At 46.4% G+C, this 13,971-nt stretch overlaps 1 protein-coding gene across 4 annotated transcripts in view; it reads left to right on the top strand.

Annotated features, from left to right (window-relative positions):
• The window catches only part of mrtfbb (myocardin related transcription factor Bb), a 50,056-nt gene that overhangs the window by 34,666 nt on the left and 1,419 nt on the right, over positions 1-13,971 (top strand). For 2 of the 4 annotated variants that reach the window (XM_040191434.2, XM_040191435.2), the window contains exons 3-11: positions 8,254-8,319; positions 9,665-9,720; positions 9,795-9,870; positions 10,170-10,331; positions 10,447-10,622; positions 10,955-11,101; positions 11,992-12,248; positions 12,389-12,518; positions 12,593-13,441. In XM_040191434.2, the coding sequence (XP_040047368.2) occupies positions 8,313-8,319; positions 9,665-9,720; positions 9,795-9,870; positions 10,170-10,331; positions 10,447-10,622; positions 10,955-11,101; positions 11,992-12,248; positions 12,389-12,518; positions 12,593-13,441 (1,860 nt within the window). In that variant the 5' untranslated portion in view covers positions 8,254-8,312. Of the gene's footprint in view, positions 1-5,178; positions 5,455-8,253; positions 8,320-9,664; positions 9,721-9,794; positions 9,871-10,169; positions 10,332-10,446; positions 10,623-10,954; positions 11,102-11,991; positions 12,249-12,388; positions 12,519-12,592; positions 13,442-13,971 lie in introns of those variants that run through there. The other 2 variants (XM_040191432.2, XM_040191433.2) reach the window with 2 other exon arrangements.

Below are 13,971 nucleotides of genomic sequence, written 5' to 3'. Positions count from 1 at the left end.
AACACCACGAGCTGCAGCATGCCAGTCGGCAAACAAGAGGTTATTTCTGTCTGTGGTCGAGCATTAACCGACCCCCCGCCGAGCACCCTTACCGGCCGGGTCCGACGAGGAGGAGAGAGCGAGAGAGGCGGGGGGCTCGAGTTGTGTGCCACTACTCGCCACAAGTACTCGACACTGATGGGAAACGTTCGGTTGGTGAAATCAGGGAGTATAAAATATTAACCCGTCCTTCGCTGTGGTTGTCTTTCATGTTGTCCAGATTGTGGGGACGGACCGTTACCCCAGAGACGCACAGAAACAAGACTCTTATTTTCCCCTCATCCGGCTGCTTGTTTTGGCGAATAGGATGAGATATTTTTAGCAGCGTAGTCTGCGCCTGCTTTATAGTGTTGGTCAATGGGGACATTTTTACTCCTGACAAGGTATTTCTGCTGTGTTTAGCTGCTTGCACATTACAAATCATTTTAAAACAAGTGTCTTTTGTTGTCCTCGTAGACCGGATTAACTTAATTAACTTGTGATAACTCAACGAGGCCAGCTCGGTAAGTGTCATGGATGTGGTGTCTATGGAAATATAATCCACAAGGCTTGATCATGATGTTCTATGTGACTGTGAAAGAATAGAGGAGAATTGTTGAGAAATCCTGTAGGTTTTCACGGGATGTTACTCATTAAAATGCCACAATTATCTAAATGAGTTCCATCTGATGCTGCGACATGACTCAGTACTGATTTACCATAACTATGACTAAAACAGCGATACAGACAATTCCACACACGGAAAAAAACCTGCGCTTCTCCATTCGTTGTCGTCACTATCGTGTCATTAATAATCTTGGTTTTCAATTCTAAACGGATTCCTGTGTTGCCCGTGGTTGATGCAAATGCAAATCACATGTCGATGTGTTGGTTGATGCGCATGCTTAAATGTAATCACGGTTTGCCTTCGCAGCTGTGAGTTTGTGTACTTTTCGGTGAGTGTGTGCAATTAGATGTTTTCGGTGATGATGTTAACATGCCCCAAGCTGCCGCTGGCCTTCCTTTTTTTTTTTTTTTTTTGCCCCCGATGGCAGCTGCATGTAGCGTAGCTTCAAAGAAAAACTCGAGGCCTGCAGGGATTTCCCTCTGGCTTTCCCACCATCTGCAGAGGCCTGTGGGATGTGATGTGAGCCGGTGCTGCGGAGGCTCCCCGGTGGAAATGAAATTTACTGCAGAGTCTCCCGACACGCGCAACCTCACTTGACGTCATTGCAAAATGCTCATGATTTTAAATGATGTTCTCATTATGTCGGGTTGCAGGCTGATTTTCATTCAGCAGACGGCGTTTAAAACGTCATTATTTTCTTTGACTGAATTTAGGTCGAGGTGTCATGTGATCGCTTCGTGCATTCGCAAAAGACAACTCCATGGCAGCCACCCAGGCTTCTTATTACCGTGATAAAGAAGTCTGAGGTCTGAAATGTCAGTGTTTTAACACCCCGAACAATCAGTCCTGCACAGTCCAACACCTGATACTTTGAGAACTATTTTCATAGTAACAGATTGATCATTGGTCTTTTGGTGCTCAACAATGTGCTTTTGAATTTATTCAGTTATGGAAGGAGCTGTCTGCTTTGCATACCGGCAACTAAATTAACGCCAAATGTGCATCTCGTCCAGACCTTCCCTGGGACTTTTTTTCTGGAACAATCCCAATGAAAAATTCACAAGGAATGAAACACCGTCTGGGTTTAAACGAAGTAACTTTGTGAGCTGAAAGGGGCCTTATTGATGACTCCCTCATCGCCGCACGCGAGCTGCGCTCATCGGGGCGAAGCATCAAACACGGATAGGGTTACTGCCAAAGCCTCGAAGGTGCTTTGGAATCAGCGCGTGATCCTTCAAGGGTTTATATTTATTTATTTGCACCTTTCTTAATGTTCTCGTTCCTACGTGATGAAAGTTTGGTCTGACCACGGTACCGTACATTACTTTACTGTGAGAAATGTTTTCATCAATCCGAGTATGCGAAGCCCCCACATGGGGCTCGACGTTAATGAGGACTTTGATGTTCAAGGAAGCTTCGTGTGGATTTTGGCTCCGAACAATACTTTAGCACCGAGGGTCAGGAGTCTGATGAGATTGTACGACGGCACACCGCCACCGACTGCCCGGCACTGATTCGTAGCAATTCGCCTTTTGTCATGACCCTTATAATTCAGTTGAATGTGACACAGGATGTACATTAACTGATTAGGTTTTACATTTAAAAAAAATGTGAGCGCCACGCAGCAGGCTGTCAGTTTATTCAAAGGTGTTAAACACAGAGACCAGAAATTGAAGCGTTTTTACAACACACACGCAGCTAGTAAAAGCCAAGAGTTGTAACATATTGAATCAGCGTTGCCAAAGTCAGTTTCAGATTAACTCCAATTTGATTCTAAGCGCGTCCAGGTGAAAATAACCTCAGACTGACCAGTGAATACTCCTACATTTTGTATTTATTATACAATTTATACACGCATATCACGCAAAATCACAAGCAATCCTCTCCATGTCTCGTGAGCTTTGAAAGCCAGCTTGAACTTTATACACATAAAGAGTATCTTAAATCTAATAGAATCACTGGAGAATTCCACCTCCTTACATCTTCTTTTTATGTGGAAAAACAGTTTTTACCCAACAAAATCCTTCAGGCCAGAATTGTTGATGGGTTTCCACATAAAATGTAAAGTACAACGAGAAGTAATGTTCCTGACTTTATTATCTGGCTCGTTTGGAAGAATTGGAACCCAACTAATGTGTGCAAACTTTGTTGCACAGCTTTGATGTCGAGAGGCATTGGCAGTGAGAGTATGGATCAACATTTGCACGACAATAACCACAGCACATAATTCCACAACCACATTATCAGATATTTGCTCCCCAATGCAAGGCCATACATTCTAAAACATCCCCTTATCACCACATTATTTTGAATTACTTCAGTGTTCTCAGCATTTGAAGGCGTCATTGACCATCTAGAGGAGGTTGGGGGTGGGATTGTGCAACGTTTGGCTCTGTGAATGCTGTAAATGACTCATGTGACAAAGGGAATAGTCTCGCTCCTCCTCCGTCCCCACAGCCTCCTGCTGCCTCACCGAGCAGCGGACGTAAACGTGGCTGTCAGCGACGCATTCCGCATGTGGACCGTTTAAGAGCAGGGACTCTCTGGGGAAAATGAGCTCTTGAGTGATTTGTTTGTTGAATGACGTTAGGAATTAGTTCAAATTGAGACACATAATCTCAGTTTAAATTGTTACTGAAAGCGAAGATGGGAACACTGATTTGTTTGAGTTATTTTGCATTATTGCGTCATTAAAATATTTTACTCCTGATTCAATGCTACTAATATTATAACAACCACACTGGAACTGGTGGGCTATAATGTGAGCTTTAATCCAATTTATTTCATAACTAAACTTTTTGGTCAAATTCAAAGGAGCTCTGGTGTATTTGTGTGTTGTGATTGGTTCCCGTTACCGTTTCATGTGTGGATTATTTTCTCAAACGAACCACACCTTGAAAATACTGTTGTTTGGTACCAGACGGCCACCTCAGGCTCTAAAGAATGAATCCACGTCGTCTTAAAAACAGCATGAAGAGCATTGAGTAAAACGTGGTCCCGTTTAGAGTAAAATGGACCATGAAGCAGGTTTCGCTCCCACTTCTGTTTGCAAAATACCAAGATGGTGCCGGCTATGTTCAACACTGTAATCTACAAACGTATTCAGTGGAATGGTTTCTTCCTGGACAACGTTATCTTTCAAATGCTTTTGAGTATTTCAGTGTGAATGTCCATATCCATATGCCTTTTGTGTTTACAGCCCACGCTTTTATATGTAATGTTTCATTTATTGACAATAAAAGTCTCAGTACAACCATCCTACGTTAGGCGCTTTGCTCGATTCAGCTTTTTCTTCCTTCCAGACGGCAGCGGAGTTACAGGTGTGGAAGCGCCCTCGATCGCCTCCTACTCGTTGGGACGTTTTAGACAAGAGGCGTGATTTATTGCTAAGTAAAGAATATCATCTTTCTTCAACATCAATCAAGCGCTGCTTAGTGACTGAAACTCTTAAGTTGATTTGCTCCATAAGTTAGTAATTATGAAATGGAAGTGAATGAAAAACAGGTGGCCGGTGGGAAGCAGATGGACGTAGTTGTGTGTGATCATCATCAATAACGTGAAGTTATTGTGCCACTAAAAATATGTTACATTCCAAGTGTCCACTGAGTTTAGTTTATTTAATCAAATATATTTTTGTGTAAACATCTTGTATTAATACACCGTGCAGTTTAAGATGAGAGATTAGACTTTTAAATGTTACTGAAGTTGAGAAAAAGTGCACGTTGTGGACTTGGATGTGAGCGCAGGCTCCGGTGCAGAAGAGACGTTTGTTTGTGCATAAAACAGGTGTAAGCAGTGAGCTGTACGAGCCCCATTAACTCTAACTGCGTGTTCACCCCGTCCCATGCGGCTCGACGTGCATATTTATTGATCATTAAACCAGAAGACATGAGCCTGGTCCTCCCGTCGTATAGGAGCGGCCCGAGGGCCGAGTTCTGATTCTCCACAGCGTCACCTCGACGTCAGACCCCAATTACCGAAATTCCCCTTTTATCTCACTTCCTGTCGGTGCATTCTGAGGTCACCGACGGAATCTAACCGCCACTGTGAGCCACGATGCCGCGTGTGTTTGTATGAGCTGCTGCGTTAACCCCCCTCCTTGAATGTTTAGACACTTCAGCTGTTAAATAAGAAATTAAAACAGCATTACATTACATTACATTACAGGTCATTTAGCAGATGCTTTTATCCAAAGCGACTTACATTACACTTTAAACCCATGGCTTTTTTCACATTTTGCCCGGGGACAATTAGGGGTTAGGTGTCTTGCTCAGGGACACTTCGACATGGAACATGGGGCAGCCTGGAATTGCACTTTTTAAGGATCCACTCCCCAGTGGACCCAGTGTGTGTCGTTCTTATTTAGTGCCACATAACATTTCTGGAGTAAAGAACACTCGCGCTGTTTCACATGGCGGAATTCCCACACAAAAAAAAAAAAAAAAAACGCTTGTTTTGATCGAGTATGTTTGAGTTGATTTTGGTCCCCTGCTGATTACACGCATAAAAAACAAGTTCCCCCGGGTTTTGTTGCTGTAGTGCGAGTCGAGCGAGGGTTAACATGAGCAGCGCAGTGTTCCCTCCTCCTCGCACACGCACACGCATCCCGCCCAGGAGAGGAGGGACTGGTAGCAGCTCTTGAGAGCCGGCAGTCTTTCGCTGCCAGTCTGCTCTCCCCGGCTGCCTCGGCGTCCTCTGGCCTCCTCCCTCCATGGGACTGCAGACCTGGCCGCCCAGTAGACCGCTGTCCCCCATGGCCTGCCTCGATGTGGAGACCCCCTCCATCTGCAGGGGTAAATTTAAATCAGGTGATTTCTGTTTTCCATTGTGTAGTGTGCATGCCGTACAGAGTTTTAGACTCGTGTTCTCGTGGATAGTTACTTTTGAAAAGCAGTCACAGAGGGAAAGAGGGAATACTGCGTTTCTACTCCCAATGTATATATTGGCACTCTGTTGAGACACTGTTATGGTTTTCTATCACATAATACACAAATTCACTCCTGCTATGTAAGTTCATACAAAGAACTTCATTCAGGTGAAGTGCAATAACCAGATATGCGTCCGATCAAGATGTTAAACATTATTTGCATGTTTTAAATGTCCCTTGTTTGCATTCATCTGCAGCAAATTCCTTTTTACTAGACATGGCCCTGAGTAAAGTAGACTACAAAAAACTGTCTTTGAATGATAACCGTGTTCTATTCCAGTTTACTTATTGTTACTTATTGTAACATCTGGCAAGTTCCATTTGATGCAAATAGTTTACAACTAAGCAGGTTCTTGGGAGTGCATTCTGGTACAAGATTATGAATATATGCACAACATAAAAATCCAATGGTAAATGTGTGTTATGGTGAATATGTATAACCGGAAAGTTAATCAAAATTTCATCATGCAAGAAGTGCAGGTTCAATGTGGATTGAAATTGAATTATTGACCTGATTAAAGATGACCATTTCTTAATTTGCCATCCCAGACTTGCATGACATCATCTCTTTGGCTTCCACTACCCAGCAGTGGTTTAGACATTCATTTTTAAGTAAGAAATATTTAAAAATCCAGCTTTCAACAGCTGCATTTTGACTTCTATACATTATCGGTCCTTATTAACAATCATCTGATTCACTGTTCAAGCTTTGCTGATACATTTCTGCTCTGTTGAACGTATTAATGGTAAAAGCAGTGATGGAATAGTTACAGCTACTTTGTTTATAGACGATATACTTGTTTAGTACAGTATAAATAGACCTTTGGCCCCTTGAGAGTGGAACTTTAGAAATCATCTTAGGAAAATGCATCTGATCACAAACAACGTCATTATAGTCCTGGTTTGGTTCTCTGGTTATAGATGCATCTTGGCTGAAATTGGCCGTGCGTATTGTCACACTAAAATCGACATAACACACAAGTCAGTCTGTCTCTAAACTAAATTCAGCTTTGGTTTGCTTCCAGTTCTCTATGCACATGCCGAAAAATTTTATTATTGTGCGTAATGTTTCTAAAATACAAGCGGGGAAAGTAAAATGCAATGTCTTCATAGGAGATCTCGGGGGATGATTTACTGAGAACAGCATGGGTCTGAGATTAGCGATTACATCAGTAGACAGGGATTCCAGCAGAGCTCCACTACCTCTGTTACGCTCTGCTGGTGGGCACGAGAGCGGAGCCGCTTTGCATCGCGAGAAGGTTATCCAGGGTTCAGGTCCAGCAAAAGCGGGCATGAGATGTGTAGCCTCATGCCCAAGTGGTGTGGGATCAAACTCTTCATTCTCTTGTGGAACCTGCAAGGCAGCTTCTGACGTTATTGATATGCAGCAATATGCACCCGTAACATTTCTTGCCTGTGGCATTTTTTTTCCCCGAGTCACAGTGGACATGAATATTGAGACAAACCAACGGCATTTCTTTACAATCTCCTGGTATGATCGGCCGTAGACTGATCATACCCCCCCCCCCCCCGGCCCGGGCTTGTAATGGGAAGCAGGCGGGGCGGGCACACTGTGTTCTCTTCCCAAAAGTTGATGGGCTGCTGTGAGTGGACTCGGCCTCCCGCCCTTTTCCTCGCCACTTGTCACTTTGTGTTCCCTTGCCCACCAGTGGAAGCCAGTGAGCGTCTCCTCGGCTCTGCATACAACCAGAGGACCCCCCCCCCCCCTCCCAACACTCCCCCTTAACCAGCCCTAAATTGCACGATTCCCAGGCCTTGTTCTCACAGCTGCCCAGTTTATTTTTGTAAGAGTGAGTCACAGAGCCTTGTTCAGACTCCTTTCCCAGGAGAGTGGAGCAGGTCTGTGTGTGTGTATGTGTGCGTGCGTGCATGCGTGTGTGTGCGTGTGTGTGTGACTGTGACTTGCTGTTTCCCCTGAGCCACTGAGTGGTTTTAGCCCGCCGTCTCTTCACCACAGTGGCGTGACAACAAGGGCCTCACGTACCTCACACCACCGCCTCATTTGTCTCCGTCACCCAGTACCTCTCCACGCTTTGCTTTTCTCTTTGTTATTCTTCTAAAATAACATGTCCACGCTCACTTCTTTATAAATGTTTGAGTTGGGATCTCACTGCAGTTTATGTTGGTGGGAAAATAACACGGCGGACCTTCCAAGTGTACGGGGGGGCCTGCACGCCAGGCTCAAGCGTTTCTGCTGGAAGACGTGTCGTGTCTTTGATATTCCACAACGACAATAACTGATCACGTCTTTCCACCCGGAGCTATTTATTAAATACATTCATTAGCGTCTCCACTGTTGCCCTTGGTGGTGACTGCAGCCCTGACATGGATTCCTTTTTTCATCCTTTTGTATACTTCACTACAGTTACTTTGTTTGCTCTGTGTATTTGCATTCACCAAGAGATATGGACTCTTGTCGGGAAGGTTCTTCTACAGCTTCGGCGCGCGGTAGGCTTAACAACCGTAGTTAAAACCACACAGGAAGGGAATAGGATGTCTGTGGTGGTGAGCATGGTTTGCTGTTGGGCCTCGGGCTAGTGTATTGATTGAGAAATAATAAGTACTGTGTTCCACTCGGGTTGTTAGATCGGCTCGTCGGACTTGGTTCTGGGAGGGTAAAAGTTCAACTTTGACCTCCTGTGTCTCTGTCCTCTCTCAGTCCTCCAGCTGCGTCTGCAACAGAGGAGAACTCGGGAGCAGCTCGTGGAACAAGGCATCATGCCGCGTAAGTGTTCTCATCAAACACAAACCACCCAGGCTTTGACTAAATGGAAACCAATTGACTCGTACAAGACGACGGTTACTTGTATGCCTCGTTTCTATGTTAGAATTGCCCTTTTCTTATTACCTATTATTTAGTATTAGTATTAAAGATGAAATTAAACTTAACATCCGACTTCCAGCAGCATCAAACCAAACTTCCCCAGGACTTGTCGCGGGTCTCAGTGTCGTTAAAACTCTTTTACTTGTCATTATGCAATTACTTGCTTTAAGTGTATTCACAGCAGCACACTGTGCATGTTGCTGTAAGTGCACTTCAAACACGGCACTACTCGTGTAAACGTAGCCGGTGCTGAAAGCGACTCTCTCCCCCCTTTGGATGTGACTGGTAGCTGGAAACCTAGAAAGAGAAAAAGACGAAGCTCGTCCTTAATGTTCGGCCTCCTGCAGTCGTGCTTACGTCTCTCTGGCTCCACGCGGACACATGAGTCAGCGGCTGAGCCTCCGCTGGAGGTCAGTGGGCAATGACCTCCGAGGCCATTTTCCTCCGCTGATAGCGCTGCGCTGCTCCCACGCCTACGAGCTCACGGTAGGTATGCGGTGAGGTTTAGCTGACGAGCCGGAGTGTTTGGCTTTGCCTCCTCTGACACACTCCTCCACCGTCCTCAATGCAAACAGCGGCCGTCACAGAAGAGGTGACCACTCAGTGAGCCAGACTTACGCAGGAGGAGTTTACCCTGCTCTGTAAACGTATCCATGATTAACTGGATATGACTCTCGTCCTGAGCCGGTGAAGCTGGTACTTCCTGTTTGACTCCCCATGAGCTCCAGCTTATTAATATCACACTCATGCAGAACTGAAAACAAGAAGATAATTATCTGAACGACGGTCCAGTCAGCGTGGAACGTGACTGTTGTGATGTCCGAGGGAAAAAATACGACATGTTAGTGCTCATCACTGGATACGCAGTTTAGGTTTGTGCATAGCATTGACATAAATCATGCTTATTTATATAACAAGTATTTGCTGCTGGATGTGGATGATTCAGAAGACATCTACAGGGATGTAGACTTGTTATATGTTTTATAACTTTAAACTGCTTATATTGTTTCATTACACAGAATGTTTACATTAGAACTATTGTGTGGTTCACATTATTCCAATTTAGTTTTAGAAATCACACTTTTTGGGTGTTTCACTTATGAAAAAAACGCCTTTCAAAATATTAGAATTTTTACAATCAATAATGTATTATTTAAACGGAGAACAAAAGGACAGCATACTTGTGTAGGAAATACAGTTATAACCAAGTTATTATAAGTTTTATTTTTTATTCACCCCTTCACAGCTCTGAAAACCCCTGCTGCCTTTCACGAGCAGATCCGCAGCCTGGAGAGAGCCCGGGTAGGACAGACATCATCACTGAATCAAAAGGATCCCCCCCCCATGTACAGTAAATACAATGATCTTTTTAACAGACCGGAAGCTTCTTAAAGCACAAACTCTGCAGCAGACCGCAGCGCTCCGAGCTGGTCCGCATGCACATCCTACAAGGTAATCTCCCTCCTGTGTGGTGTAACCGGGTAACGCCCTCTAGATAACGTGAATCCAGAATACGGTCCTTATGCATCCAATCTCACTTATTGCCCGTTTGAATTTGTTTGTAACCAGATAAATGCCATTGAGCCGGACGGAAGCGTTTGAGGTGTGGCGGAGCCTCCATTGAGTCACCTCTGTTTCCGGATCGAAGCCAATGACCCTGTGTGTGTGTGTGTGTGTGTGTGTGTGTGTGTGTGTGTGTGTGTGTGTGTGTGTGTGTGTGTGTGTGTGTGTGTGTGTGTGTGTCCCATCAGAGACGCAGGCCGTTCCCTCCCTGCAGGCCACACAGATGAAGCTGAAGAAGGCCAGACTCACTGATGATCTCAATGAGAAGATCGCCCAGCGGCCTGGAGCCATGGAGCTGGTGGAGAAGAACATCCTGCCCGTGGACTCTGGTGTCGAGGAAGACGTGGACGGTAGCGCGACATCCGCATTAGCCTCAGCTCTGCTTCGAAAACTCCAGTTTTCCCCAGTTTGGATCGATCCTTCGAGTGTCATGAACTGTACTTGCGTCTGACGTCGGGCCAACAGGTGGCGAGGCAAACGGCTCCAAGCCAGCAGACGTTTTCAGCTTCGACGAGGACAGCAGTGATGCCTTATCGCCACGACAGCCTGCCAGCCAAAAATATCTCAGCTCCGCCGCTCAAAGGGGGTCCGGTGGGACCGAGGCCACTTCTGCCTCCTGTTACTTAGACTCTCGCATACAGGTACAAAAAACACCGCGAACCTTTACAATTTATTCTTTAATAAGTTCTTTAATCTTTGAAATCTCCAATGCAGGCTTGAATGTGTATAATTCTTTAAAAAAAAGCCAGACAAAGTTGTGTTTAGTTTACTTATTGGAAAGATCATCTTAAGGTTATGTGCTGTATGCAGTTACATAGTATTTATCATTCATAGAAACATCTCGTATTATCTCATAACGTTGATATGTTCGATAAGTCTTTCCCTGCGTGGGATGATGATTAACCGGCATCGCAGCTGGACGGTTCTTTGATGAACGGCTCTTGTGGTTCCTCTCTGTCTGTGGTTTTCTCAGCACTCCCCACCGACCAGCACACAGTCCACATCAGACGTAGTCGTCCGTCTCCCCACCGGTGAGCAACAGAGCAAACAAGCAGCGTCCACACTGCGGCCCGTCACCCCTGTGGTCCCCAGCGCGGCACCGGGGCTGCTTCTCGTCAAGGTTGGCTTCAACTGTTCAACAACGTTTAATTTATTCAAAGGGGGATTATTTTTTTTAGGAGATAATCTGAATTTAATTCACTTACAGCCTCCTTAATGTTTAGGACCAGCTGACAGGAAATGGACTTCCTTTACTGAGCCCTTCGTCCCTCTGATTTATTGGCTTTGTTTTTGTTTTCTTTTTTTGTTTCCTTGGGAAATGTGATGAGGTTTGCAATGTCAGAAGACACGGAGTCTGTGTTTTGATACTGTTTGATGAAGGCCATGTCAGTTTTTAGAATGAACTGAAATCCAGCACAGTTCAAAGAACTGAAGTTTGAATTCATTACAGAAGATCCTCGTTCGAAATGTTTGACCCCAATTAGGGTCAAATGGCAGGCTGGCCTTCCTCATTCGGGCTGCGCGAAAACTAAGCCACAAATCCAAGGACGCAGTGAAGCAACATGGTTTCATTCATCACGATGGCCTTATCCCCCCTCTGAGCATAAGCCGAACTCTCCCTGCATTGGAACACAATAGGAGTTTGACAAATTAAGGCGTCCGCTCGCTTAACCCGGCTTGGGTTTCTGGTTTCACAGCCAGAGCCTGCTGCTCGTCAGCCAAGCTGTTTTCATGGGTATCCTGTAACTGCAGGTGGTGAAACAATGGAGCTCAGATGGCCACTACCCGTTTCCTCATCCTGAGCTTTTCATCGGGTGTCAGAACAATGTTCTACCTTAATGATTCAATCAAACAAAAACACAGTATTGGTTCCACGTCTTGTAGTGTTGGTGCTGGCACTGCTCACTCCGTTCCCTGATAAATTGGACTGAGATCAATCACAGGAATCAAATATCCTCCAGATGGTCCTCTCAACGTTTACATGCCCTTTTCTACTTTTATGATCTGCAGCAAAGCCTGCCCAGGCTACCCAGCGATAAAAGCCGCAGCAAAAAGAGCAAAGAGCCCAAACCACGTGTGAAAAAATTGAAGTACCATCAGTACATCCCCCCGGACCAGAAGCAGGAACTCCATGAAGTGCTGATGGACTCGGCTTATGCCCGTCTCCTGCAGCAGCAGCAGCAATTCCTGCAGCTTCAGATCTTGAACCAGCAGCAGCAGCAGCAGCAGCAGTACAGCTACCAGTCGGCCCTGCCTGCCCCACGCAAGTACGGCTGCATTTGTAAACACGTCCACAGCTGCTGCGTGTCTCACATGCTTAAAATGCCCCGTCCACAGCGTCCTACACAAATGCTAAAAGCTTAGCTTTCCTCTCTAATCTGTCCCCCCCTTTTTATTTCTACAACAGACCGGCAACTGAGGTACAAAGCAGCTGTTCCAGCGTTGTTCTAAGTGGAAAGGCCGCGTTGAGCCCGGTGCAGTCCCGTCAGGCAAACCGCAGGCCGGATCGTTTACCAGCTAATCTGGACGAAATGAAGGTGACGCATTGCTGCCCGCACACAATCTTAACTAGTTTCGAGAAGTATTTTATGACAATGTGTTCTCTTTACAGGTTGCTGAGCTGAAAAGGGAACTAAAACTCCGATCTTTGCCTGTTTCCGGGACCAAGCTAGATCTAATAGAGCGGCTGAAGTCGTACCAGGAGAACTCTGACTGTCGGATTGCTGCTGTCAATGAAACGGCAGCCTCGCAGTCGGACAACAAGGCGTTGACGCCGCCGGTGTCGCCGGTAGCCAGCCTGGGCGCAGATGACGGTCGAATGGCCGACAGCCCCGCCGAGCTCCCAGAAGCTCCGTCTTCGACCCCCTCTGTTGCCCGCGTGAACTTCCCCCCGAGAGCTCCAACGGAGGAGTGTCCCCCGGAGACGCGGCCCTACGAGAAGGACTCTGAGAAGGACAAACGTCTCCATGATAAGGAGCGTCAGATTGAGGAGCTGATGAGGAAGCTGGAGCAGGAGCAGAGGATGGTGGAGGAGCTGAAGATTCAGCTGGAGGTGGAGAAGAGGTGCCAGCAGGCGGATTCTCCCGCTCAGCTCACGCCTCTTCCTCCCGTCCAGGTCAAAGAGGAAAGCAGCACCAGGTCAAGCTGCTCTGCGTCTTGCATATCTCCTGGTCTACCAGCGTTGGTCAAACAAGAGGACGCGGTCCTTCAAAATCATTTCATCGTCCGCGAACAGACTTTCAAGCAGCCGAAAATGTTGCAGTCGGTCAACGCCGGAGGTCAGACCCCCCAACCTGCTGCCTCCGCGGTGACCGTCCAGCTTCCCGCCAGCAGCATTCAGGTGCACACTGCTGTTAGCAGCGCAACACAAGGCCTCATCCGGACCTCTGGGCAGGTGCCGCAGGAAGGCGAGGCTTCAGCTGCGTTACAACATCAATGCAGCACTGGGACTCTGACAAAGGTGAGGAAACTCATCCTCGGCCCCTCGCTTTGAGTCTTCACCATCAGTTTCGATACATTTGCCGAACTGCGATAATACATTGTGTTTTTTTATTGGGTAAATTCAGGTGAAGTTGCACATCATGCTGATCAAACATCACAGGGTTTTTGGTAATGCCTCTTTCTTGTTGCCACAGTAATGACAGGCCTGACATCCTTCACTATTCACATGGAAGTAAGGCTTGTGGAAACTTACTGGAGCGGCCACTGAGGGAAGGTTGACAGTAGTGCTCTGTCGTCCCTCTGCGCCGAGCCGACCTACAGCCGCTCCGAATTAGCAACAGAAAACCACAACTCGATGCAAAGCGAGAACGCTCCCGGGCTAAAGCAGGGCGTGCAGAGCAATCTTCTTTTCGGTCCCACAGAGACACGCGGCGCTCTTCTACTCTGTGACGGCGTGAATGCATTCATTATAGTGCGCCTCCTTGCTGACCGGCCTAAATGTCTCTGCAGAGACGGCGGACGGGTCACACAGCACAAAGCTTACTCAGC

Source organism: Gasterosteus aculeatus, chromosome 11 (genome assembly GCF_964276395.1).
Source record: "Gasterosteus aculeatus chromosome 11, fGasAcu3.hap1.1, whole genome shotgun sequence".
Lineage (NCBI taxonomy): Eukaryota > Metazoa > Chordata > Actinopteri > Perciformes > Gasterosteidae > Gasterosteus > Gasterosteus aculeatus.
This window is presented reverse-complemented; position numbering and strand designations above follow the sequence as displayed.